The following is a 24,022-nucleotide window of genomic DNA, read 5'->3' on the forward strand; positions in this document are numbered from 1 at the left end:
CAAAGTTGAAAATGTACTGCCTAATCTGAATCCACCAGAAGGTCGAGGTGGCAACTACCATAGGCTCTCAGGAGACCAGGATCTTCTTGCCTGCTGGAGCACTAAAGCCAGAAAAGCATGAGCAGAGAGACCAGGAGAAGCTTCTGCCTGTGGTGATTTTTGTTTCCTCTCCCAGTTCAACAGTGTCTGCCTAGCTTTTTCCTCCTTTCTAGACATGTGCTCCCCTTTTAGGAAAACTGACTGACTAGCACGCTAGGAGTTACAGTGCTAAGCACCTGAGATGTCAGTGGAGCAGAGATGGGGTGGAGTCTAGAGCGTCACCCATTGCTGAGGTTGTTCCCACGGTGCCATTACCTCTTCTGAACATCCATAAATGATTGCACAAAACAGTAATGCCCAACTTAACTTAGAAAATCCATTATTTATAAATATTAAAATAATAAAATAATAATCTGGAATAATTAGATGTAATTTTTTTTAACCCTGCTCTGATTCAGCTGAAACTATGGAAGACACTTGTAGGTGAGCTTGGTGTCAAATTACCAGTACCTGAAATAGCTTCTAAAAGTACCTACAAAAAAATCCATGAAGATTCCCTAATAAAAATGAACATTATTAAAAAATAAAGATGTGGGCCTCCCTGTGGTGCAGTGGGTTGAGCGCAGTGCTGTGAAACTGTCCACAGCCTCTGCAGCGCAGGTTTGATTCCTGGCCGCCCAGGGAGACCTCTCCCGTCTTGCTCATTGCTCCCCTCAGCAGTGTCTTTCGGTTGTCTGCCTGTTCTGCTCCCCGCTCTGTCTCTGGTGAATCCTCTCACCCTCCCGCGCCTCTGGCCTGTACCCCCAGCTCTTGTATAAAAATAAATAAATCTTGGGCCTCCCCGGTGGCGCAGCGGTTGAGCGCTGGGTTGCGAAGCTGCGCACGGCCTCTGCGGCGCCGGTTCGATCCCCGGCTGCTCCCCGGCCACCGGAGGAGGGTCCCACATGGCGTGCAGACCTCTCCTGCCGCCCGCTGCTCCCCTCAGCAGTGTACTTCAGTCCTTCTGCCTGCTCTGCTCCCCGCTCTGGCTCTGGTGAATTCTCTCACCCTCCCGCGCTTCTGACTGTACCCAGTGCATGTATAAACAAAAACAAACAAACAAACCAGCAAACAAATAAATAAAGCATGCCTCTATAAAAAAATAAATAAATAAATAAATAAATAAATAAATCTTAAAAAAAAATTAAAAATAAAGATGTGAAAAAACTCCATGCTAAAGAATGGGTAAAATTTTCAGTGAGTATATTATTGGTTGTAGACTGCATTCTTACCAATTCCTTAACCCCAGATTACCCACAGCCACAAAGAAGGCAGAACAAAGCTTTGACATATCTTTACTAGTCCTCCTAACTCCAGATTGGAGCCCTTATTTTTTTTAAACTATATTTTCAGTGCTTTTTTCATTTTCTCATATCTTTTGTGCTCTTGTTGCCTCTTTTTTTCCCACCTGATTTTAAAATTCCATTTTCATACACTGTTTTAGAAGTTATACTTATTTATTCTTTTTTAAAAAGATATTTATTTATTTATTTATTTATTTATATTAGAACTGGGGTATAGGCCATATGCACGGGAGGGTGAGAGGATTCACCAGAGACAGAATGGGGTACAGAACAGGCAGACTGATGAAATACACTGCTGAGGGGAGCAGCAGGCATGACAGGAGAGGTCTGCCTCGCCATGTGAGACCCTTGCTGGCCGGCCGGGATCAAACCGGCATTGCAGAGGCTGCGGACAGCTTCACAGCACTACGCTCAACCGCCTGCGCCACCGGGGGAGGCCCCTTATTTATTCTTTTTTTTTTTTTTAAAGATTTATTTATTTATTTATACAAGCACTGGGTACAGTCAGAAGCATGGGAGGGTGAGAGAATTCACCAGAGTCAAAGCGGAGAGCAGAGCAGGCAGACTGATGAAGTACACTGCTGAGGGGAGCAGCAGGCAGCAGGAGAGCAGCAGAGGCTGTAGGCAGCTTCACAACCCAGCGCTCAACTGCTGCACCACCAGGGGAGGCCCCCCTTATTTATTCTTTTAATTGTTAGCTTTAAATATTACTGTTCAGGGCCTCCCTGGTGGCGCAGCGGTTGAGCGCTGGGTTGTGAAGCTGCCCGCAGCCTCTGTAGCACTGGTTCGATCCCCGGCCTCCGGGTCAGGGTCCCACATGGTGCGCAGACCTCTCCTGCCGCCTGCTGCTCCTCTCAGCAGTGTGCTTCACCACTCTGCTTGTTCTACTCTCCACTCTGGCTCTGGTGAATTCTCTCACCCTCTCGCGCTTCTGACTGTACCCAGTGCTTGTATAAATAAATAAATAAATCATTAAAAAAAAAAGAATGCTTTATTAAAAAAATAAATATTACTGTTCAACTCTACTTGATCAAATCTAAAGGCATTCAATATTTTATTTTATTTTATTTTATTTTTATTTTTTTAACATTTTATTTTGAAATAGTTTTTTTTTTTTTTTATAAATTTTATTGTTATATTCCCCATACAATTGCAGCCCCCCATTCTGACCCCAATCCCTCCCCTCCCGCCCCCGCCCCCCTAAAAGTGTCTCTGGTTCATAGTTTTTTGTTGATTTTGATTTTCACTTTCTTATAGTTATTCATTTTCCTGGTCCCTTATTTAAGTTTTCTAGATTCCTGCTATGAGTGAGACCATCCGGTATTTTTCTTTTTCTTTTTGGCTTATTTCGCTGAGCATGATCCCTTCCAGCGCCATCCATGTTGCAGCAAATTGCATGTGTTTATCTTTTTTGAATGCTGAGTAATATTCCATGGTATATATGTACCACATCTTCTTGATCCAGTCATCTATTTTTGGGCATTTGGGTTGTTTCCAAAGCTTAGCTATTGTAAACAGTGCTGCTATAAACATAGGGGTGCAGGTGTTCTTTGGAATTGATGTTTCTGTGTCCTTTGGGTAAATACCTAGGAGTGGAATTGCTGGGTCATATGGAAGCTCTATGTTTAGTAGGTCCAGAAATCTCCACACAGCTTTCCACAGTGGTTGGACCAGTTTGCACTCCCACCAACAGTGCAGAAGAGTTCCTTTTTCTCCACACCCTCGCCAACATTTGTTGTTGCTAGTTTTTTTAATATGTGCCACTCTCACTGGTGTAAGATGGTATCTCATGGTAGTTTTGATTTGCATTTCCCTGATGACAAGTGATGTTGAACATTTTTTCATATGCCTGTTGGCCGTTTGCATTTCCTCTTCAGAGAAGTTTCTTTTAAGCTCTTCTGCCCATTTTTTGACTGGATTATTTTCTTTGTTGTTGTTGAGTCTCATCAGCTCTTTGCAGATTTTTGTGATCAGTCCTTTATCATTAGTGTTGGGTGCAAAAATGTTCTCCCAGTTGGTGGGGTTTCTCTTTGTTTTTGTTATTGTCTCTTTTGCTGTGCAAAAGCTCTTTAATTTGATATAGTCCCAGCTGTTTATCTTTGCCTTCACTATCACTGCTTTGGGTGATGTGTCTGTAAAGATGTCTTTGATGTGCAAATCACGTAGTGTTTTGCCTATATTTCCTTCTATATATTTTATGGTTTCAGGTCTTATGTCTAGTTCTTTAATCCATTTTGAGTTGATTTTTGTGTATGGTGTGAGGTGGTGGTCAAGCTTCATTCTTTTGCATGTAGCGACCCAGTTTTCCCAGCACCATTTATTGAACAAACTTTCTTTGCTCCAATGCATAGTCTTTGCTCCTTTGTCAAAGATTAGTTGACCATAAATCTGTGGGTTTATTTCTGGATTTTCTATTCGATTCCATTGGTCTGTATGTCTGTTCTTGTTCCAATACCATGCAGTTTTGATGATTATGGCTTTGTAGTATAGTTTGAAGTCTGGGAGTCTGATGCCTCCATTCCCTTCTTTTTTTTTCAGGAGAGCTTTGGCTATTCGGGGTTTTTTGTGATTCCATATGAATTTCATCAATAATTGTTCTATTTCTTTGAAGAATGACATTGAAATTTTGATTGGAATAGCATTGAATCTGTATATTGCTTTTGGAAGGATGGCCATTTTAATAATGTTTATTCTTCCAATCCATGAGCAGGGGATGTCTCTCCATTTCTTTGTGTCTTCTTCTATTTCTTTTAACAGTGTTTTATAGTTTTCTTTGTATAGGTCCTTTACCTCTTTTGTTAGATTTATTCCCAAATATTTGATTTTTTTTGTTTCAATAACAAAAGGGATGGTCTTTTTGATTTCTTCTTCTTCAGATTTATTGTTTGTGTATAGGAAGGCTACTGACTTTTGCGTGTTGATTTTGTATCCTGCCACTTTACTGAACTGATTGATGAGTTGAATTAGCTTTTCTGTGGAGTTTTTGGGGTTCTCTATGTATAATATCATATCGTCTGCAAATAGTGATAGTTTGACTTCTTCTTTTCCTATTTGGATTCCTTGGATGTCTTTCTCTTGTCTTATTGCCCTGGCTAGGACTTCCAGTATTATATTGAAAAGCAATGGTGAGAGTGGACATCCTTGTCTTGTTCCAGATCTTAATGGAATTGCTTTCAGCTTTTCACCATTGAGAATGATACTGGCTGTTGGCTTGTCATAGATGGCCTTTATGATGTTGAGGTATGTTCCTTGTATCCCAAGAATTTCAAGGGCTTTTATCATGAATGGGTGTTGCACTTTGTCGAAAGCTTTCTCAGCATCTATTGATATTATCATATGGTTTTTATATTTCTTTTTGTTGATGTGTTGGATAACGTTGATTGATTTTCGGATGTTAAACCATCCTTGTGCCCCTGGAATGAATCCAACTTGGTCGTGGTGAATTATCTTATGGATACATTGTTGGATTCTGATAGCTAAAATTTTATTGAGGATTTTTGCATCAGTGTTCATTAGGGAGATTGGCCTGTAGTTTTCCTTTTTTGTGTTGTCCTTGTTCGGTTTTGGTATTAGTGTAATGTTGGCTTCATAGAACGTGTTTGGTATTGTCCCTTCCTTCTCAATTTTTTGGAAGAGTTTGTGAAGGATAGGCACTAATTCGTCTCTGAATGTTTGGTAGAATTCATTTGTAAATCCATCAGGTCCTGGGCTTTTGTTTTTGGGGAGGTTTTTGATTACCATTTCAATTTCGCTAATTGTAATTGGTCTGTTTAGGTGTTCTATTTCTTCTTTATCTAGCTTTGGGTGATTGTAGAGTTGTAGGAATTTGTCCATCTCCTCTAGATTGTTAAACTTGTTTCCATATAACTGTTCATAGTAGTTACTGATTATTCTTTTGATTTCTGCTGTGTCCGTTGTGATTTCTCCTCTTTCATTGATGATCCTGTTTATTTGTGCTTTCTCCCTTTTTTCCTTTGTGAGCCTGGCTAGGGGTTTGTCTATTTTATTGATTTTTTCAAAGAACCAGCTCTTGGTTTCATTGATCTTTTGGATTGTTTTTTTAGTTTCAATTTCATTTATTTCTGCTTTGGTTTTTATTATTTCTTTTCTTCTACTGGTTTTGGGGTTTTTTTGTTGTTCTTTTTCTAGATCTTTGAGCTTCGAGATTAGGTTGTTTCTTTGTGTTCTTTCTTGTTTCTTGATGTGAGCTTCTATTGCTATATATTTTCCTCTTATTACTGCTTTTGCTGCATCCCATACATTTAGGATATTGGTGTCCTCCTTGTCGTTCAATTCAAAAAATTTTTTAATTTCTTCTTTGATCTCCTCATTAGTCCAATGGTCTTCCAGTAGTGTGGTTTTTAATCTCCATGAGGTAGGAAAGTTCCTTGCCTTCTTTTTATGGTTTATTTCTAGTTTGATGCCTTCATGGTCAGAAAAGATGGTTGATATGATTTCAATCTTGGTGTATCTGTTGATGTTTGTCTTGTGCCCCAGTATGTGATCGATCCTGGAGAATGATCCGTGTGTGCTTGAGAAAAATGTGTACTCCGTTTTTTTGGGGTTTAGTGTTCTATAGATGTCTGTTAAGCCCAATTGCTCTAGGTCTTTATTTAGAGCTTTGGTTTCTTTACTTATTTTTTGTCTTGTTGATCTATCCATTGTTGATAGTGGTGTGTTGAAGTCTCCCACTACGTATGTGTTTTCTCTGATGTCTGTTTTCAGAGAGGACAACAGTTGTCTGATATATTTTGGTGCTCCTTCGTTTGGTGAGTATATGTTAATGAGTGTTATTTCTTCTTGAAGTATTGTCCCCTTGATCATAATGTAATGACCATTGGGGTCTCTTTTTATCTTTTTGAGTTTGAAATCTGTTTTATCTGATATAAGTATAGCTGTTCCTGCTTTCTTTTTTGGTCCATTTGCTTGTAGGATTGTTTTCCATCCTTTAACTTTGAGCCTATTTTTATCTTTTGTAGCTAAATGTGTTTCCTGGAGACAGCAAAAGGTTGGGTTTTGTTTCTTAATCCAGGCTGCAACTCTGTGTCTTTTTATTGAAGAGTTTAGTCCATTTACATTTAGAGTTAATATTGATATGTTAACATCTGTATTTGCCATTGTGTTTGTCTTTCCTTTGATTTTATTTATTTATTCTTTTAATAACTTTTTTTTTTTTTTTGGCCTTCTTTCATTGTTATTCGTCGCTCTGAGGTTCTGGCTTTAGGACTCCTTGTAGTATTTTTTGGAGTGGGGGTTTAGTTGCAATGAAATTCCGGAGTTTCTGTTTGTCTGGGAAGTTCCATATTCTTTCTTCAAAGAGGAAGGAGAGCTTTGCGGGATAGAGTATTCTTGGTTGGCATCTGTTTTCTTGGAGTCTGTTGACTATGTCCCTCCACTCTCTCCTTGCCCGTAGTGTTTCTTCGGAGAAGTCTGATGTCAGCCTGATTGGTTTTCCTTTGAATGTTATCTGTTTCTTCCCTCTTGCCAGCTTCATTATTTTTTCCTTGTCCTGGATTCTTGGGAGCTTTACTATTATGTGTCTTGCTGTATTTTTCCTTTCGTCGTGGAAGTTTGGTGTTCTTCTTGCTTCTTGTATATCAATTTTCAGCTCCTTCTTCACATTTGGGAAGTTCTCTTCAATTATCTCTTTGAATATTTTCTCTGTTCCTACATCTCTCTCCTCTCCTTCTGGTATTCCTATAACTCTTATATTTCCTTTCCTCATGGAGTCAGATAGTTCCCGAAGTCTTTCTTCGTTCTTTTTCCTTCGTACTTCTCTTTCCTTTTCTGTTTTGGTTCTTTTTATTTCTGTGTCTTCAAGATTACTTATTCGTTCTTCCATTTCATCTATTCTGCTTTCATTGCTTTTCCCAGAATTCTTTAGTTCTTCCATTAATTCTTTGATCTCCTGCATTTCTTTTACTTCCCTCTTTAGGGACTCAATTTCTTTCTTCTGACCATTGTTTTCCCTCTCTAGGGACTCAATTGCATTCTTCTGATCGTTGATTATTTTTCCCTTATCATTGTTTTCCTTTATGACTTCTGTCAGTTTTTTAATCACGGCAATTTTAAATTCTCTTTCTGGAAGGCTCAGAAATTCTTCCAAGTTATTGTCGTTGCAATCTGGGGGCTGGCTTTCTTTTTGTGGTGTGCTTTTTCTCTGGAGAGTTGCTAGGTTGCGTGTGGTTCTTCTCCTCCCTACTGTCTGTTTTCTAATTTGCCGTATGCGTTGGGACACTGTGTTGTTGGGACTTGCCGGCATCTTGGGTGGGCTTCTCTGTTCCCCTCTGGTTCTTCCAGGAGTCATCTGTCAGTTTCAAGCAGCCTTTACTGGAGAAAGGTCCCTGTTCTAAAATGCCGATGTGGGGACACACTCCCCTGTGCACCTGGTCTGCCCCGGCGGTGGGTTCCTGCTCCCCTCTGGGCTTGGACTGCAGGCCAGAGGGGGTCTGGCGTGGGCGAACTTCCCCCGCTCACCTCTGGCTCCTGAGGAAGCCTTCTGCAGGTAGTCTTTACTGTAGAAATGTCCCTGTTCTAAAATGGTGATGTGGGACACACTCCCTGCGCTTCTGGTCTCAGGCACACTCTTCTGCGCGCCTGGTCTGCCCCGGCTGTGGGTGCTCGCTCTCCCTGTGGGCTCAGACTACTTGTTCAGAAGGGGCCCGGTGTGGGCTAACTCCCCAGCTGGCCACTAGCTCCTTCAGTAGCCTGTGCTGGGGTCAAGTCGCTAGGTGGCACCAGAGATCTCTCCTAGAGCCCTTGGGGAGCTGATTTTCCACCCCGTGGGACAGGGAGCAGAGCGGGGATGGTAGGGTACACCTCAACGGCTTTGGGGTGCTGTGTCTGCCTTGTGCCCCACCGTCGTGGGGAACCCACGCCCCTAATTTCGTGCCCCGGGTCTCAGTTCCAAAGCCCTCAGTTCCAGGACGCGGGCTGTAGCCCAGATCAGTGGCGCGGGAATGGCGCCTCTTGAACCCCGCTCCCCTGCCTGGGCACCCTGTTCCCGCTCACTCAGGGAGGGCCTCTGCCGTCTCCCCGCAAGCCTAGGTCGCAGGGCAGGGCCCTGGGCAGCTGCAATCCGAGCGCCGCTTTAGCGCAAGCTTACCGGGCGGCCGGGGCTGTGCGCCGGTGCTGGTCTCCTCCTGGTGGGCGGGGCCCTCTCCAATGGCGCCTGGAGCTCACCTCTGCGGCGGATCCTGCAGGGTTCGCCTCAGCTCCCGTTCACGGGGTGTGGTGGCTGAAATAGTTCCTTTCCACTCACCGTCCCACTTGCTGCATCCGTTTTTCTTGTTGGGCGTTTTGGTTTGTTGTTTCCCTCGTCTCTGCCGGTCGGAGAGTGCCGCCTCTGTGGGCGGGGGAGGGGAGCAGGGTTCTCGGCATTCAATATTTTAAATCCCGCATAAACATAGTACCTCTTGTCACTGCCCTTTTAATGATCGTGGTGCTGTTGTTGAGTATTTTAGCTCTTTAACCATTTATATATAGCCAGTATTTACTCGTATTTATGTACATACTTGCTATTTCCTTTGCTCACAAGTACTTAACATCTAAAATCTTAAGTAGGCTTTCTTATTCTATAATTTTAATATAATAAATAAAACTCTAGCTTTTGTTACTTATTTTGCTTTGTGTACTTGTGCTAGGTGAATTCCTGTATTTTATTAGTTCTGTAAAATTCTCAGCCTTTTCACTTTGAGTATTTCATCTCCATTCTCTCCAATTTGTCAATGGGCTCCAGTTTTTGAATATAAAATTGTCTCATTCTCCTCTCCAGATCTTTTAATCCCTTTCATGTGTCCTGTCTAATCTGTCTGCTACACTCTTCGTAATTTCTTTGGATTCATTTTTTAATTCATTCATTCTCTCCGCTTTTTAATTGCCCAGAGTTTCAGCACCGCCCCTTTTTCCTGTCAACCCTAACCAGGGGGTAGAGTCTGAAAGCTCTGCCTTCTACCACTGAGTTCACCATGAGTACCATCCATTGTCTCAGAGGCTGGTCTTCACTGTCCCTCATACAGTAATCTTTTTGTTTGTTTTTTTTTTTTTTTAAAGATTTATTTATTTATTTATACAAGCACTGGGCACAGTCAGAAGTGCGGGAGGGTGAGAGAATTCACCAGAGCCAGAGGGGAGAGCAGAGCAGGCAGAATGACGAAGTACACTGCTGAGGGGAGCAGCGGGCGGCAGGAGAGGTCTGCACACCATGTGGGACCCTCACCCAGTGGCCGGGAATCGAACCGGCGCTGCAGAGGCTGCAGGCAGCTTTGCAACCCAGCGCTCAACCGCTGTGCCACCGGGGAGGCCCTCTTTTTGTTTTTTTTTTTTTAAGGTTTATTTTATTTATACAAGAGCCAGGGTACAGGCCAGATTTGCGGGAGGGTGAGAGGATTCACCAGAGACAGAGTGGGGAACAGAACCGGCAGACTGACGAAACACACTGCTGAGGGGAGCAGCAGGAGAGACAGGAGAGGTCTGCTCGCCATGTGCGTTGCTCCGAGGCTGGCGGGGATCAAACTGGCACTGCAGAGGCTGCGGACAGCTTCACAGCGCTGTGCTCAACCACCTGCACCACCAGGGAGGCCCTTTTTTTTTTTTTTCTAAAGATTTGTTTATTTATGCATACAAGAACTGAGGTACAGGCCAGAGGTGCAAGAGGGTGAAAGGATTCACCAGAGACAGAGTGGGGAACAGACCAGGCAGATGGACCGAAATACACTGAGGGGAGCAGCAGGTGCGACAGGAGAGGTCTGTTATGCCATATGGGAATCTCCCTGGCTGGCCAGCATCGAACCTGCATTGCAGAGGCTGCAGATTGCTTCATAGTGTGGTGCTTAACCCCTTGTACCACCAGGGAGGCCCTAGGTTCTGTCTTTTTAAGAATAAAAATTCTTTTTTTCTTTAAAGATTTTATTTTTCTTATTCTTTTTCCCCGCCCAAAGATTCATTTATTTATACAAGAACTGGGGCACAGTCAGAGATGTGGGAGGGTGAGAGGATTCACCAGAGGCAGAGTGGGGAGCAGAACAGGCAGACTGACGAAATCCACTGCTGAGGGGAGCAGCGGGCGAGACAGGAGAGGTCTGCCGTGCCTTATGGGATTCTCCCCGGCTGGCAGGGGATCGACCAGCGCTGCGAGGCTGCGGACATCTTCATAGCGTGGCGCTCAACCTGCTGCACCACCGGGGAGGCCCAAGAATAAAAATTCTTAATTGTAATGCCTACCTTAGTAACCTTTTTCTTTGTGTCTAATTATTTTTTGTGTGTTCAATAATCTTTGTTATTCCTAAATCATGTAAAATAGCTTTTGTTAAGTAAAAGACAAAATTTTAGGACAGTAAATTTTAATTAAATTGGCCTATATAGCTAAGACCAAAAAGATAAAGTGGAAATTGCCAGTTTATTGTCATCCTTTACCTTTACCAGGTCAATAAACACAGCTTGCAACACAAGTGAGCCTTGTTCTGGCAAGACTCTTGCAATAAAGGGATTTCCTCAATCTCTAATCACACTAACATAACTAGTCATATAAACTAATCTGCAGGTTTTGAGATGGCATTTACCATCTCTGTGAAAAATTGCACATCACTCATTAAGTCTAGTCATATCTGTGGTGGAGAAACAGTGATTGTATTTGCTGAACTGGAATTACTAGCAGAATTCAAAAAGCTGATCATATTAATTTAACCACAAGTCAATCTTATTTAAATCAGGACTGTCCAACAAAAATATGCTACCAACCATTCACTATCTGAATTCTGCTGTATCAGCTCAATTTAAATATGGTCACATATGGCACTGGAAGGGATCATGCTCAGCAAAATAAGCCAGAAAGAAAAAGAAAAATACCGGATGGTCTCACTCATAGCAGGAATCTAGAAAACTTAAATAAGGGACCAGGAAAATGAATAACTATAAGAAAGTGAAAATCAAAATCAACAAAAAACTATGAACCAGAGACACTCTATGGGGGGTAGGGGGCGGGGAGGGGAGGGATTGGGGTCAAAATAAGGGGGTTGCAATTGTATGGGGAACATAAAAATAAAATTTATTAAAAATAAATAAATAAAAATAAATAAATACGGTCACATAAAAAAGTCATGAGACACTTCTGTTTTGTAATAAATTAGACAGTGCCAACAGTTACTCAACCAGCTCTGCCCTTTCTGACTTCTTAATGCCAGCAAAGATCATTTTTGTGACACGGGTGTACTTCTTCGGATTTTCAAAGTACTCTATCCATGTCTCCTGTTGTCCTATAAGAGAATCCAGTGGTTTAACCTGCCTTTCATCCAAGCAGACATTGTAGATTTGGCTCAAACTTGTCCTTCTCTCACTTCCCCATGGTATAGCACAGTGCACCCTTCTAAACAAAAATCTTCTTGCTTTTCTTAGCGTCACCCATTTTTAAATTACTCCTTTGTCCTGAGCAACACAAGTCTTCTTGCTTTTAAGCCGGCAGTCTGGCTCTTTCATGTCCACATATTACTGGGAATAGGCCTGAGTTCTGCCACCTGTCACTAGCCAAAAGGCCAGTAAGTAGAAACAGAAATTGAATCTCTAAGAGCCCTTATGACCATTGGTCTGAGAGCACAGAGGGACTGTTCTGCCATCTCATCTTGAGCTGGTCTTTTTATAATAAGCTAAACAAAAACAAACAGTCCATCAGAATAGCCCATCATAGTTGATCCTCTTGGTGTTCATCACATCAGCCCCCAGAGTTTGTTGTCAACTTCTTGGTAATGCTGACCCAGGTACATCCAATAGCATCAGTGTCCAACACTCATTCAGGCATCAGGGGGCAAGAATCTCTGCCGTTGTTTTGCATAGAAGAACTGGGGTGTAGGCTAGAGGTGCAGGGGTGGGGGTGAGAGGATTCATCAGAGACAAAGTGGGGAGCAGAACAGGTGGATTTACTGAAATATACTGCTGAGGGAAGCAGCAGGCGAGACAGGAGAATGGTGGGCAAGACAGGAGAGGTCTGCTGCACTATATGTGGGTTAGCTCTCTGACTGGGGATCGAACTCAGGCTGTAGTGGTGATAGCACTGAGACTTAACCCCTAGGCCAGCAGGGAGGCCCAAGAATATCAGTTTTAAAGCAAGAGTTTTTGTTTAAAAAACAATATTGTGTGTATGTGCAGATTCTTGTACTAGGTATGGTGCCCTTCCCTTCTTCCCTAGGCCTCTATTACAAGGACAGGGCCTTGTTTATTATTCATCGGTGTTAGTGTGATCAGACTTCCTCCACCTGCTCAAAGTCTGGGCTGGCTGCCTAGTGTTTATGTTACACCATTTACTATTCCATTTCATACCATTTTTTACAAGGCCACAAAGATGTTCTTCTATGTTATCTGATAAAACCTTTATTGCTTTGCCTTTATCATTTAGATCTGCAACTAACATGGATCTGATTTTTTTAATCACGATAAAAATTACATTAAATGTATCATCTTTAACATTTTAAAGCATACAGTTCAGTGGTATTAAGTATATTGATGTTGTTGTGATATCCAGAATTTTTTCATCATGCAAAATAAACTCTACCCATTATACAGCTCCCATTCTTTCCTTCCCCACAGCCCCTGGCAATCACCATGCCACTTTCTATCTCTGAATTTGACTACTCTAGGTACCTGCTATGAGTAGAATCATACAGTATTTGTCTTTTTATCACTGACTTATTTCACTTAGCGTAATGTTTTCAAGATTCATGTATGTTGTAAATGTGACAGAATTTCCTTTTTAAAAACTAATATGTTATATTTATATACCACATTTTGTTTATCTATTAATTTATACTGCTTCCTCCTTATGAATAATGCTGCTATGAACATGGGTGTACAAATATCTCTTTGAGGTTCTGTTTTAATTCTTTTAGATATGTACCCAGAACTGGAATAGCTGGATTATATTGTAATCTTATTTAATTTTTTAGGAAATGCCACACTGTTGTCTAGAGCAGTTGCTCCATTCTACAGTTGCACCAACACTGCCCAAGGGTTTCAATTTCTCTACATCCTTTCCAACACATATTATTTTCTGTTTTTTAAAATAATAGTAATTCTAATTAGATTACTAATGGGTGTAAAGTGATACCTTATTATAGTTTTCCATTTGTATTTGTCTAGTTAATGACATTGAACATCTTCCATATGCATCTGGCCACTAATTTTTCATCTTTGGGAAAATGTCTGTTCAAGTTCTTTGCCTATTTTTTAATTGAGTTATTTAATTTTTTTTTTCATTTTTTCAACAGATTTTTTTTTTTTAAAGAATGGATTTTTGAGGAGAAAAAACATGGGCCAGAGAAGTATGGAATAGAAAATAAATGCAAATGTAAGCTATTTTTCTAGTTGTTTTGTAACCACAACAAATCAGTACAGAGAATGCCCTGTAAAAAAACAACACAATGGGGCCTCCCCGGTGGCGCAGCGGTTGAGCGCTGGGTTGCGAAGCTGCCCGCAGCGTCTGCGGCGCCGGTTCGATCCCCCGGCTGCTCCCCGGCCACCGGAGGAGGGTCCCACATGGTGCGCAGACCTCTCCTGCCGCCCGCTGCTCCCCTCAGCAGTGTACTTCGGTCCTTCTGCCTGCTCTGCTCCCCGCTCTGGCTCTGGTGAATTCTCTCACCCTCCCGCGCTTCTGACTGTACCCAGTGCATGTATAAACAAAAACAAACAAAGAAATAAATAAATAAGTAAAAGCATGCCTCTATTAAAAAAAAAAAAAAAAAAAAAAAAACACAATGAAGGTTGAAAGATTGAGGTGTTCCCTTAGGCAAGGCTGAAGATTTCAGTCTCTGGTATTTGGAATTTAGGCCACAGACCTTGTTTTTGGGTGGATCACTGAGTGTGTGATACAGTCCATGCTTTTAACCAGATTTGAACAGAAGAATGGTTACCTGGTCCAGATAGAAGCAGATGAAATGTTTGGTTTCATGTGTCAGGTAACTATGAAGTTCCTGCCCAAAATGCAGTGCTAGGTAGGATTGTACTTCTTGACAAACTCCTTAATATGGACCGCAGTGTCCTTCCCTATGTTGTATTTCTCCAGCGCCTGAGTACCACACTCCACCCAATCCTGTTGTATCTCCTCCTCCACACTTCGGCAGTGTTGATCAGGGCCTTTCAGTTGCCCATGGTTCCCATGGAGCAGGGGCTGCATCCCTGTCCAGGGGAGAGCCTGGGGGCTCAGACCTGGTGAGAGCCTCTGTAGCTACTGAAGCTGCAGTGCATCTCGAGATGTTTGGTTTTTTATTATTGAGTTATAGAAGTACATTATATGTTCAGCATATTCCTTATCAGATAGGATTTGCAAATATCTCTTTCTTTCGTGACATTGAGTTTATTAATAATGTAAATCACCAACTCTTTCTAGCTTTAGTAAGTTTACATAACCTCAGAAGAATACCATTTCATAGTTCCCCATTCCCTCCTCCCCTTACCCCCTGGGAGACATCAGTCTGCTTTCTGTCTCTATGGACTTTATTATTTTGAATATTTATATAAAAGGAACTGTACTATGTGTCCTTTTCTGTCTGGCTTGTATACTTAGAATGTTTTCATGCTTCACTTCTTTTAAAGACTTAATAGTATTCCATTGTATGCATCTACTTCATTTGTTTATCCATTTGTCTGTTGATGGACATTGGGTGTTTCCACTTTTTGGCCATTATGAATAGTGCTGCTATGAACATTTGTGTTCAAGTTTCTTTGTGGACATATGTGTTCATTTCTCTTAAATATATACCTAGGAGTGGAATCGCTGGGTCATAAGATAATTTTTTGTTTAACTGTTTGAGAAATTACTAAATAATTTTCCACAATGGTTGTGCCATTTTCCATTCCCATCAGCAATGCACAAGAGTTCCTGTTTCTTCACTTCCTTATTAACATTGTATTTTCCATTTTTAAAATTCTAGCATCCTAGCATGTGTGAAGTGGTTTCTCATTCTGGTTTGATCAATAAATTTGAACATTTTTTCACATGCTTATTGTCTATTTCTGTATCTCCTTTGGAGAAATGTCTATTCAGATACACTCTATTTTAAAATTGGTTTTTGTTTTTCTTTTTTAAACATAAAAGTTCTTAAAATATTCTGAATACCAAACTCTTGTCAGATGTATGATTGCAAGTGTTTTTCCCATTCTGTAGGTTGTCTTTTCAGTCTCTTGATATTATCTTTTGTATTTTTTTTTAAACGTTTTTTGTAAAGATTTATTTAATTTATTTATTTATACATGCACTGGGTATAGTCAGAAGCGTGGGAGGGTGAGAGAATTCACCAGAGCCAGAGTGGGGAGCAGAGCAGGCAGAAGGACCGAAGACACTGCTGAGCGGAGCAGCGGGCGGCAGGAGAGGTCTGCGCGCCATGTGGGACCCTCCTCCAGTGGCCGGGGAGCAGCCGGGGATCGAACCGGCGCTGCAGAGGCTGCGGGCAGCTTCGCAACCCAGCGCTCAACCGCTGCGCCACCGGGGAGGCCCTTGATATTATCTTTTGATGGACAAAAAATTTTAATTTTTTTGCAGTCCAATTTATCCAATTTTCCTTTTGTTGCCTTTGCTCTTGAAGTCAGATATAAGAATTCATTACCACATCTGAAGTTAAGAATATTTACTTCCCCCTCCCCAAAAAAGAATAATCTATGTTGTCTAACTTCACGGAAAAGTTAATACATTGAAACATTGTTCTTGAAAACATTGTTGGAATAGAATATCATGCTTTTGAACTGATTAACATTTGTTTCTTCTTTTTTTTTATAATAAATTTTATTTTTATATTCCCCATACAAAATTTTGTTTCTTCTTGATATAGGAAGTATTAATAGCTTTTATTGAGTTGTTTTTAAGCAGCACAAGATTACTGAACTCTCCAGGATCCCGTTATGATTTCCAAAATTTTAGACAAATGAGAATATGTAAACACACTTGTTATCAGCCAATCATATTTGTGTTTAGAGATAAGGAGTCTCTGGTGGGCCACAAAAACCCAGTGGAATTAAAGATGTAAAATTCAAACCCTAGAGGGGCCTCCCCGGTGGCGCAGCGGTTGAGCGCTGGGTTGCGAAACTGCGCGCGGCCTCTGCGGCGCTGGTTCGATCCCCGGCTGCTCCCCGGCCACCGGAGGAGGGTCCCACATGGCGTGCAGACCTCTCCTGCCGCCCGCTGATCCCCTCAGCAGTGTACTTCGGTCCTTCTGCCTGCTCTGCTCCCCGCTCTGGCTCTGGTGAATTCTCTCACCCTCCCGCACTTCTGACTGTACCCAGTGCATGTATAAACAAAACAAACAAACAAACCAGCAAACAAATAAATAAAGCATGCCTCTATTAAAAAAAAAAAAAAAGAGATAAAATTCAAACCCTAGACTCCTTCCTGTATGATCATATTCTAGTAGGAGTTGTGTTTACTCTGCATGTAATAGGAAAAGGAAGACACACACTGAAGAAAACAGTGAGCAAAAGCAATATCTTCAAGTGTTCAGGACTGACACAGCGCTTAGCACATAGTAGGGTCATTAATACATGTTTCTGGAGATTATTTAAATTCTTATTTTACAAGAATGTTTTTAGTTAAATCAGGGATTAGCACTTCAGAGCTTACAGGCCAAGTCTGGTCTACCACCCTTTTTGTAAGTAAAGTTTTATTAGAACATATTACACTATTTATGTATTCTCTATATCAGCTTTTGCACTATAGCAGCAGAGTCGAGTAGATGTGAAAGTGAATATAGGAACCACAAAGCCTAAGTCTTTACTGTTTGGCATTTTACAAAGCAGCTTGTGGTAGGTTGCTAATCTTTGAGTTTAATCCTCAATTTCAGGCCATTTGCAAGTTTTGTATTTCTTATAATCTTATCCAGTGAGTTTTGTAGGGTTCATATATTTGTTGTGTTGAAAATATTTTCCCCAACTTTTCCATACTTTGACAAAAATTGGAAAAGCCTATTATACCAGATAGATTCAATGGAGTCTAGATTCAGCTATTAGATTCATAAGTTGTTGAATTTTTGCCATATTTGTGTTTTCTCTCTCTGCACATGTATGTGCACATGTATTTTTGTTGTTGCTGCTACTGTGAGTTATTTGAAACTTGTAAATACTGTGCTCCTTCAGCATACAACTCTAAAAATATGAACATTTTTCTGCATAATCCATTGTTTCAAAATTTGAAGACACATGTATGGGCTATTTATTTGTGTGTAAAGCTTATACACTTCTGTAGCACTTTGTTCCCAGTGTTCTTATAAACTGTAGAAATTCTAAGTATAATACTCTAGTCATCTATTGCTTACACGTGATAGGTGAATAATAGCCCCCTAAAGAGTCCCATGTCCTAATCACTAGGTCCTGTGAACATATCTTTTGTGGCAAAAGGAACTTTGCAGATGCAATTAAGGAACTTACAAATGAGGAGATTGTGCTGTATTATCTGGGTAGGCCCAATGTAATCATGAGGGTCCTTTTAAGAGGGAGGCAGAAGAGCAAAGGCAGAGAACATGAATGGAAGTTGGAAGCAGAATCAGTGGGGAAAAAAGTATCAGTGCTATATATATATTGTTGCCATTGAAGATGGCAAAGCTAAGCATTTTCAAACCAGATTTTAAAGCCATCAACTTCTGGTTCTTTTTTTTTTCCCCCTCCAAGTCTTTGCCTCAATTTCTCTCCTCTTGTCATTTACTATTATCATCAAGAAGAAACCTGGTAGCACCTTCAACACTTGCTTGGAAATCTTAGCTGAACCATCTGGTTTATAGTTTATTTGGTTCACTTTCTACATTCCATCTAACTGCAAGTGACAGGGTTACTGAACTTTCTGGTCCTACATATCAAAAATTGCCCTGCCATCAGTTTCTAAACAGATGTTCATGCTTTCCTTAAAATTCTCACAGGCAGCTTCCTCAAGTCCAAGCTCTATGGACAAAACTACCTTCAAGATAAAGTGTTTTACCAGAGCTTAACTTGGTGGAAGGGAAGTACCCAACTCCTGCCCCCTTCTAGCCTTCCTGTTTTAGTGAAGGGAATGGGAAGTGAAGCTGAGAAGCACTTGTGAATGTCACAGTCCAGGCATGCTGATTCCCTAAAAGACTGAGACCTAATGCGTTTATAGAACATTTTCTGCTGCACACACACACTTAACCACCACACCAATCAGGTGTATAATAACAATGGATTAATACTGAAAAACTATAATGTGTAGATCCTATTTTAAAAAGAAGTCTGTAGGAAAATTCACAACAACAGTGGACACAAAAATTAGAACACTACAACATTGTGGAAAATTTTAGCTCTGATACTTTGCTATGGCAAATAGTAAATGTAGCCTAATTTCTAACCAGATAAACAGAAAGACTTGCCCAAAAGGCTTATCTCAGTCCCTTTTACTGAACACATCATACCTGCTTTCAACAAAAAATTACAAAATGCTAAAAAGGGAAAAAACACAGTTTGAAGATGTAACAGGGCCCCAGGAACATGGTCCTTGCTGTATTATTGGATCAACCTGGTTCTTTTTTGTTCCCTTTCTTCCTTCCTTCCTTCCCTCTTAGTGGTGGGCAGGGATGGTAAACATGAAACCAGGTAAAGTACCTGTAGTTGCTTAAAGGTCCTGAAACACAAGAAAACCTCTGAGTCCAACCAATACCCTATTTATAAAACCCTAGCCAACGAGAACCCTACTTCCCCACTACCCCATCCTGGTGATCAGCCCAGTCAAACCAGGGCCCCTACCCCTCTCAACATAGGAGTGTGATCATAGCAGTTGCTGCCCCTCCCCTAGTGTATAATCAACAATAAACATTCCTCCCTGAAAACCTATAATTGGCTTTGTCAATTATAAGAGGTAAAGGTTTAAAGGTTTTGTCAAAGTTGTATGGGATTATTTGGTGGAAACCAAAGAGCTTTCAGAATCAGTAACAATTTGGGAACCACAAATGGACAGGGGTGTCTCTCTCTTTGAGACCCCTTGTCCGGTGTCTGTGACATTGGACTGCCGACTCGCCTGCACTACCCAAGTGTCAGCAAGTGTTCTTTTTTTCCTCAAATCCTCCAGGAAGGTAAGTGGGACCATCCTGAGGCTTGGCTTTACTTTTGCTTGAAGTAAGAACAGGGTAGAGAGCTCTTAAATGAGTCAAATGGTGCCCCAACAGGCCCACAGATAGCATGTCTTTGGGTGCCCACTCTGAGCTGCTGGGAAAGGAAACAACTTGGACAAAACATTAAGTAAATTAGGAAAATGGAGGTTTTCTGTACCTCTCAAGTCCGGGGATGCCACACCCTTGCTAGAAAGGTGGACAACATGGGGTGGAAATCAACAACCTCTTTAGAAAAGTCTGTAAGAAGGTCTGTAAGATAATTCTGTGAGGAAAAGACTTAGAGGCGACCATCCTGTGAGGAAATAGCCTTTTAGGAGAAAAGTCTGTGAGGATTAAAATGTGGAGAAAAATTAGTAAAGAGAAAAGTCTATGAAGAGAGAATTTTGTGAGAACTAAGCATTCATATTGGGTTAAAGATGGTGCCTATAAAAAATTCTAAGCTCAGGAATTAATAGAAACTAATCCAAATTCTTTTTTAAGAAAACTTTTGGTTAATGAGAACTAGTTCAAAATGTAATGGTTTAAAGCATGCATATCTTTAACTTTAAAGATACTGTGTGTGTTAATCAGAATTAATTCATGGTATCCAACAAGGAAGGGTAACTGACTTGGTTTCAAAGTTTAATGACTAATATCAAAACAGACCTAATAGGGAGTTTTTGTGGTTAAGCTCAAGTCAGAAATGTTAATCTGAAATCAGAAATGGCATCCTGAAGGTAAAAAAAAGAGGTAAAGGTTTAAACAAGTGAGGCAGTCATTTGGTATAGACTTTTATAGTTATTATGAATTATGTGTTTGAAATTATGACCTAATTATTGCTAGTATTAGAAACATAATTTTAAATATTGAAAAGAGCAGCTTTTAAATAAAATTTTATGAGATTAGAAGGATTTATCAATTTAAGAATCATCTAATATCAAATCATTATAGGAATTTGAGTAAATGGAAAAAAGTACATTTTCTAGGGTTTGATCCAGGATTGTAAGGTTGGGACATTCAAAAGGAAATCAGGAGGAGCATGTTCTTAAATTGTGTGAATTCTGTGTTGGTTGAGGGAGGAGAAGTGGCTACAGGCTTGCTTTCTCTCTTAGCTAATATATTTGGAACTTTAAATGTGGGAATACTTTTTTGTCTTCTTCAGACACTCTTGAGTCTTTACCCAGCCAGCCCACATTTGGAAGCATTCAGACAAACGTGGAAAAGTAGGGCTTAGAGTGAATGGTGATGTCTCTCAGTCTTGCCACTCTGGCTGGCCTGACAGGCTTCCCTTCCATTCTAAATTCACCAAGAATGAAGATAACTCAATTCTATCAGGTATTGCAAGCATCCTGAAGTGATGATGACAGTACTTATTTCCTTAATCTCATACTTGGCTTTGTTTTTCCAGGTCTATAAAGGAGAATTTCAACTACCTGAATTTCTGAAAGAAAAACCTCAGGTACTGTGGATTCATCTGTAGAATATAGAGAAGTCCTACAAGTCAATTAAGAAACTTAACAGAAAATTGGGGACAAGACTTAACAGACTTACTCTCATTAGTTTCCCTTAATACCTCACACACATACTTAGAAAAGTGCCTGTAACAGACCTTAACTTTTTTTTTTTAAGATTTATTTATTTATTCAAGCACTGGGTACAGTCAGAAGCGCTGGAGGGTGAGAGAATTCACCAGAGCCAGAGCGGGGAGCAGAGCAGGCAGAAGGACCGAAGTACACTGCTGAGGGGAGCAGCGGGCGGCAGGAGAGGTCTGCGCGCCATGTGGGACCCTCCTCTGGTGGCCGGGGATTTGCGGGGAATCGAACCAGCACTGCAGAGGCTGCGGGCAGCTTCGCAACCCAGCGCTGAACCGCTGCGCCACCAGGGAGGCCCAGACCTTAACTTCTAATAAATAAGAAAACTGAAGCCCATGGAACCTCAAGTTTGATAATTTAGCTAGAATGGCTCACACAACTCAGGAAAGTGCTATATGCTTAGGATTATAATTTTATTACAAAGAATATAAATAGGATCAGTCAAATGAAGAGACACATAAGACAAAGTCTGGGGGGATCTCAAACATGGAGCTTATGTGCCCACTTTCCATGGAATCAGGGTTACACATCAGTGTGTTCACCAACCAGGAAACTTCAGCATCCAGAGGGTAATGTCTATAATTGAATAATTAACCCTGTTACTGAACTCAATCCCCAGCCAAACTCCCCTGCTTAGAGGTTGTGTTGGCGCAAAGCCCCAACCTCTAAAAACACAGTTGTCTTTTCAATGACCAAGTCTCATCCTGAATCATCTATGAATATAAATTCAAGTATCCAGGGGGCTCATGAATAACAAAGACACCCCCCCACCCCCGTTACCAGGGAAATTTTTAAGAATTTAGTGTCCCTGCCAGGAACCAGGCAGAAAGACCAGTCTAATTGTTTATTATACAATTCTAGCAGACTGAGTTCATTAGAAAGTACAATCAGAGCCTGCAAGCTGCACCTGACATTCTATGCAGCGGTCACATCCATCTTGTGCTGAACAACTTTAAGGACTTTAAAATATCTTTTGCTTCCTTCAACAGACTGAGCAAGTGGAGTAACAGATGCAAGAACCTCTTTCATACACAAGGTGAGAGCTGGGAACTTTTCTCTGTCTTGGGTTCCCTGTTTGGGTTCATAGGAAACAGGGTGATGGGGGTGGAAAGCACAGCTCTGGAAGTCATTCTACCTGGGTTTGGATCTTGGTTCTGTGTGGCATTAAACAACTTACTTAACTTCTCTGTGTCTTAATTTCCACAAATGTAAAATGAAGATGATATTAATAAGAGAATAGTGGTTAGAATTTTAGCCATAATAATGTCTACAAAAGTGCGGTACCGTAGGCACTCAAATAGTGTTATTTTCAATATGAAGAGGGCTATAAAACGATAGCATATTGTAGTTGCAAAAAACCTAGAGCCCATCAAGCCCAACCACCTGTTTGCTGATAAGGAATCTAATCCTAAACAGAGTAGGTTGTTTGTCAAGGTTGTATCACAGTAAGGAGAAACCCAGGCCTGACTTTAAGGAAGGACTTCTTATAACACACGTGCTGCTTTCTCTGTGTGCAGGATATGCAAATGTATTTACTTTAATGTTTTTGGGGTTAGTTGGTTGTTTTTTAAGTCTGCCCTTGCTGATTTTAATGATTCATGATGTCTTATGTTTCTTCATTTGTCTCATGGTAACTAAGGGCTACTGTGTGGGCCAGGCCAGGCATGCCTTTATATCTAAGGAGTCTCATTGGGTACATATCTAGGGAGGTCAGCCAATTAATGGCAAAACTGGATTATGAACCCAGACCTTCTGAAGTAACTTCTGAGAACTAATAATCCCTTTCTCACACTTTAAGAGTCTGTTTTTCTCTGAGAGATGTGGTGATAGCCTTAATCATTTGTGATTTGAAAAGCATTTTAAAAAATCCTTCCATTTTCTTGTAAATAGCAAATTCATCTTTCCGTGTGATTGAATGGTATTCCACTGTGGGTATATATCACATTTTCCATTATCCAGGCCTCTATCAGTGTGGAGTTAGGTTGTGTCCATATTTTAACTATTGTAAATAATGTCACAATAAACATTGTTGAGCATTTAATATTTTTTTTTAAAGATTTATTTATTTATTTATTTATACAAGCACTGGGTACAGTCAGAAGCGCGGGAGGGTGAGAGCATTCGCCAGAGCGGGGAGCAGAGCAGGCAGAAGGACCGAAGTACACTGCTGAGGGGAGCAGCGGGCGGCAGGAGAGGTCTGCGCGCCATGTGGGACCCTCCTCTGGTGGCCAGGGAGCAGCTGGGGATCGAACCGGCGCTGCAGAGGCTGCGAGCAGTTTCGCAACCCAGCGTTCAACCGCTGTGCCACCGGGGAGGCCTGAGCATTTAATATTTTGAACTGATGGTTTCATGTTGTTCAGATAGATGCCCAGAAGTGGAAATTGCTAGATCACATGATATTTCTAGTTTTACTTTTTTAGAGAAGTCTAGAGGTCTGCTTTCCAAAATGACTGTACCGTTTACATTCCCATCAGAGTGTATAACGGTGTATCCTTGCCAACAGTTATTAGGGGTCTTTGTGAGTCTTTGTATGTCATTCTCACAAGTGTGAGATGATTTCTCATTGTGATTTTGATTTGCGTTTCCCTTAGTAGAAGTGGCAGTGTCCTATGTCTGTTGTCCTGTATTCCTTGTTCTGCACATTGAAGCTTCTGGCAGGTATCTAAAAGCATTCCTCATAGAGGGAGAATATGCCTCTCCTGCAGTCCTTCTGAGGCAGCTGTTCTCATTGTCCATCCTCCTGCCTGGCTGGCTTATGCCAGGCCCACAACTGGGAAGGAATCCTTGTGGTGCTGGGGAGGACCATCTGTGACTCTGACCTGTAATTGCATTCTGTTTGTTTGCCCTAGGGGACACTGCTGCCTTTTCAGTGGAAGGGAAACTTCTAGGATTGGCTGTCTCCACTGAGATCAGTGGAGTGTGTGTACCGTGACCCATATCTCCTGTTCCTTTGCCAGGCTCCTCCCGCTGAGAGGGTGGGACA

At 41.2% G+C, this 24,022-nt stretch overlaps 1 protein-coding gene across 1 annotated transcript in view; it reads left to right on the forward strand.

Moving 5' to 3' along the window:
• Positions 1–22,046, forward strand: part of TPST1 (tyrosylprotein sulfotransferase 1) — a gene marked incomplete at both ends in the record, with an annotated part of 37,213 nt that extends 15,167 nt beyond the window's left edge. Inside the window, 2 exons of the mRNA XM_084250138.1 lie at positions 20,856–20,906; positions 22,029–22,046. Of these exons, the coding sequence (XP_084106264.1) occupies positions 20,856–20,906; positions 22,029–22,046 (69 nt within the window). The remainder of the gene's footprint in view (positions 1–20,855; positions 20,907–22,028) is intronic.
• Between the last annotated feature and the right edge of the window lie 1,976 nt (positions 22,047–24,022).

The sequence above is a fragment of the Talpa europaea genome (assembly GCF_964194135.1).
Source record: "Talpa europaea genome assembly, chromosome: 12".
In the NCBI taxonomy this organism is placed as follows: Eukaryota; Metazoa; Chordata; class Mammalia; order Eulipotyphla; family Talpidae; genus Talpa; species Talpa europaea.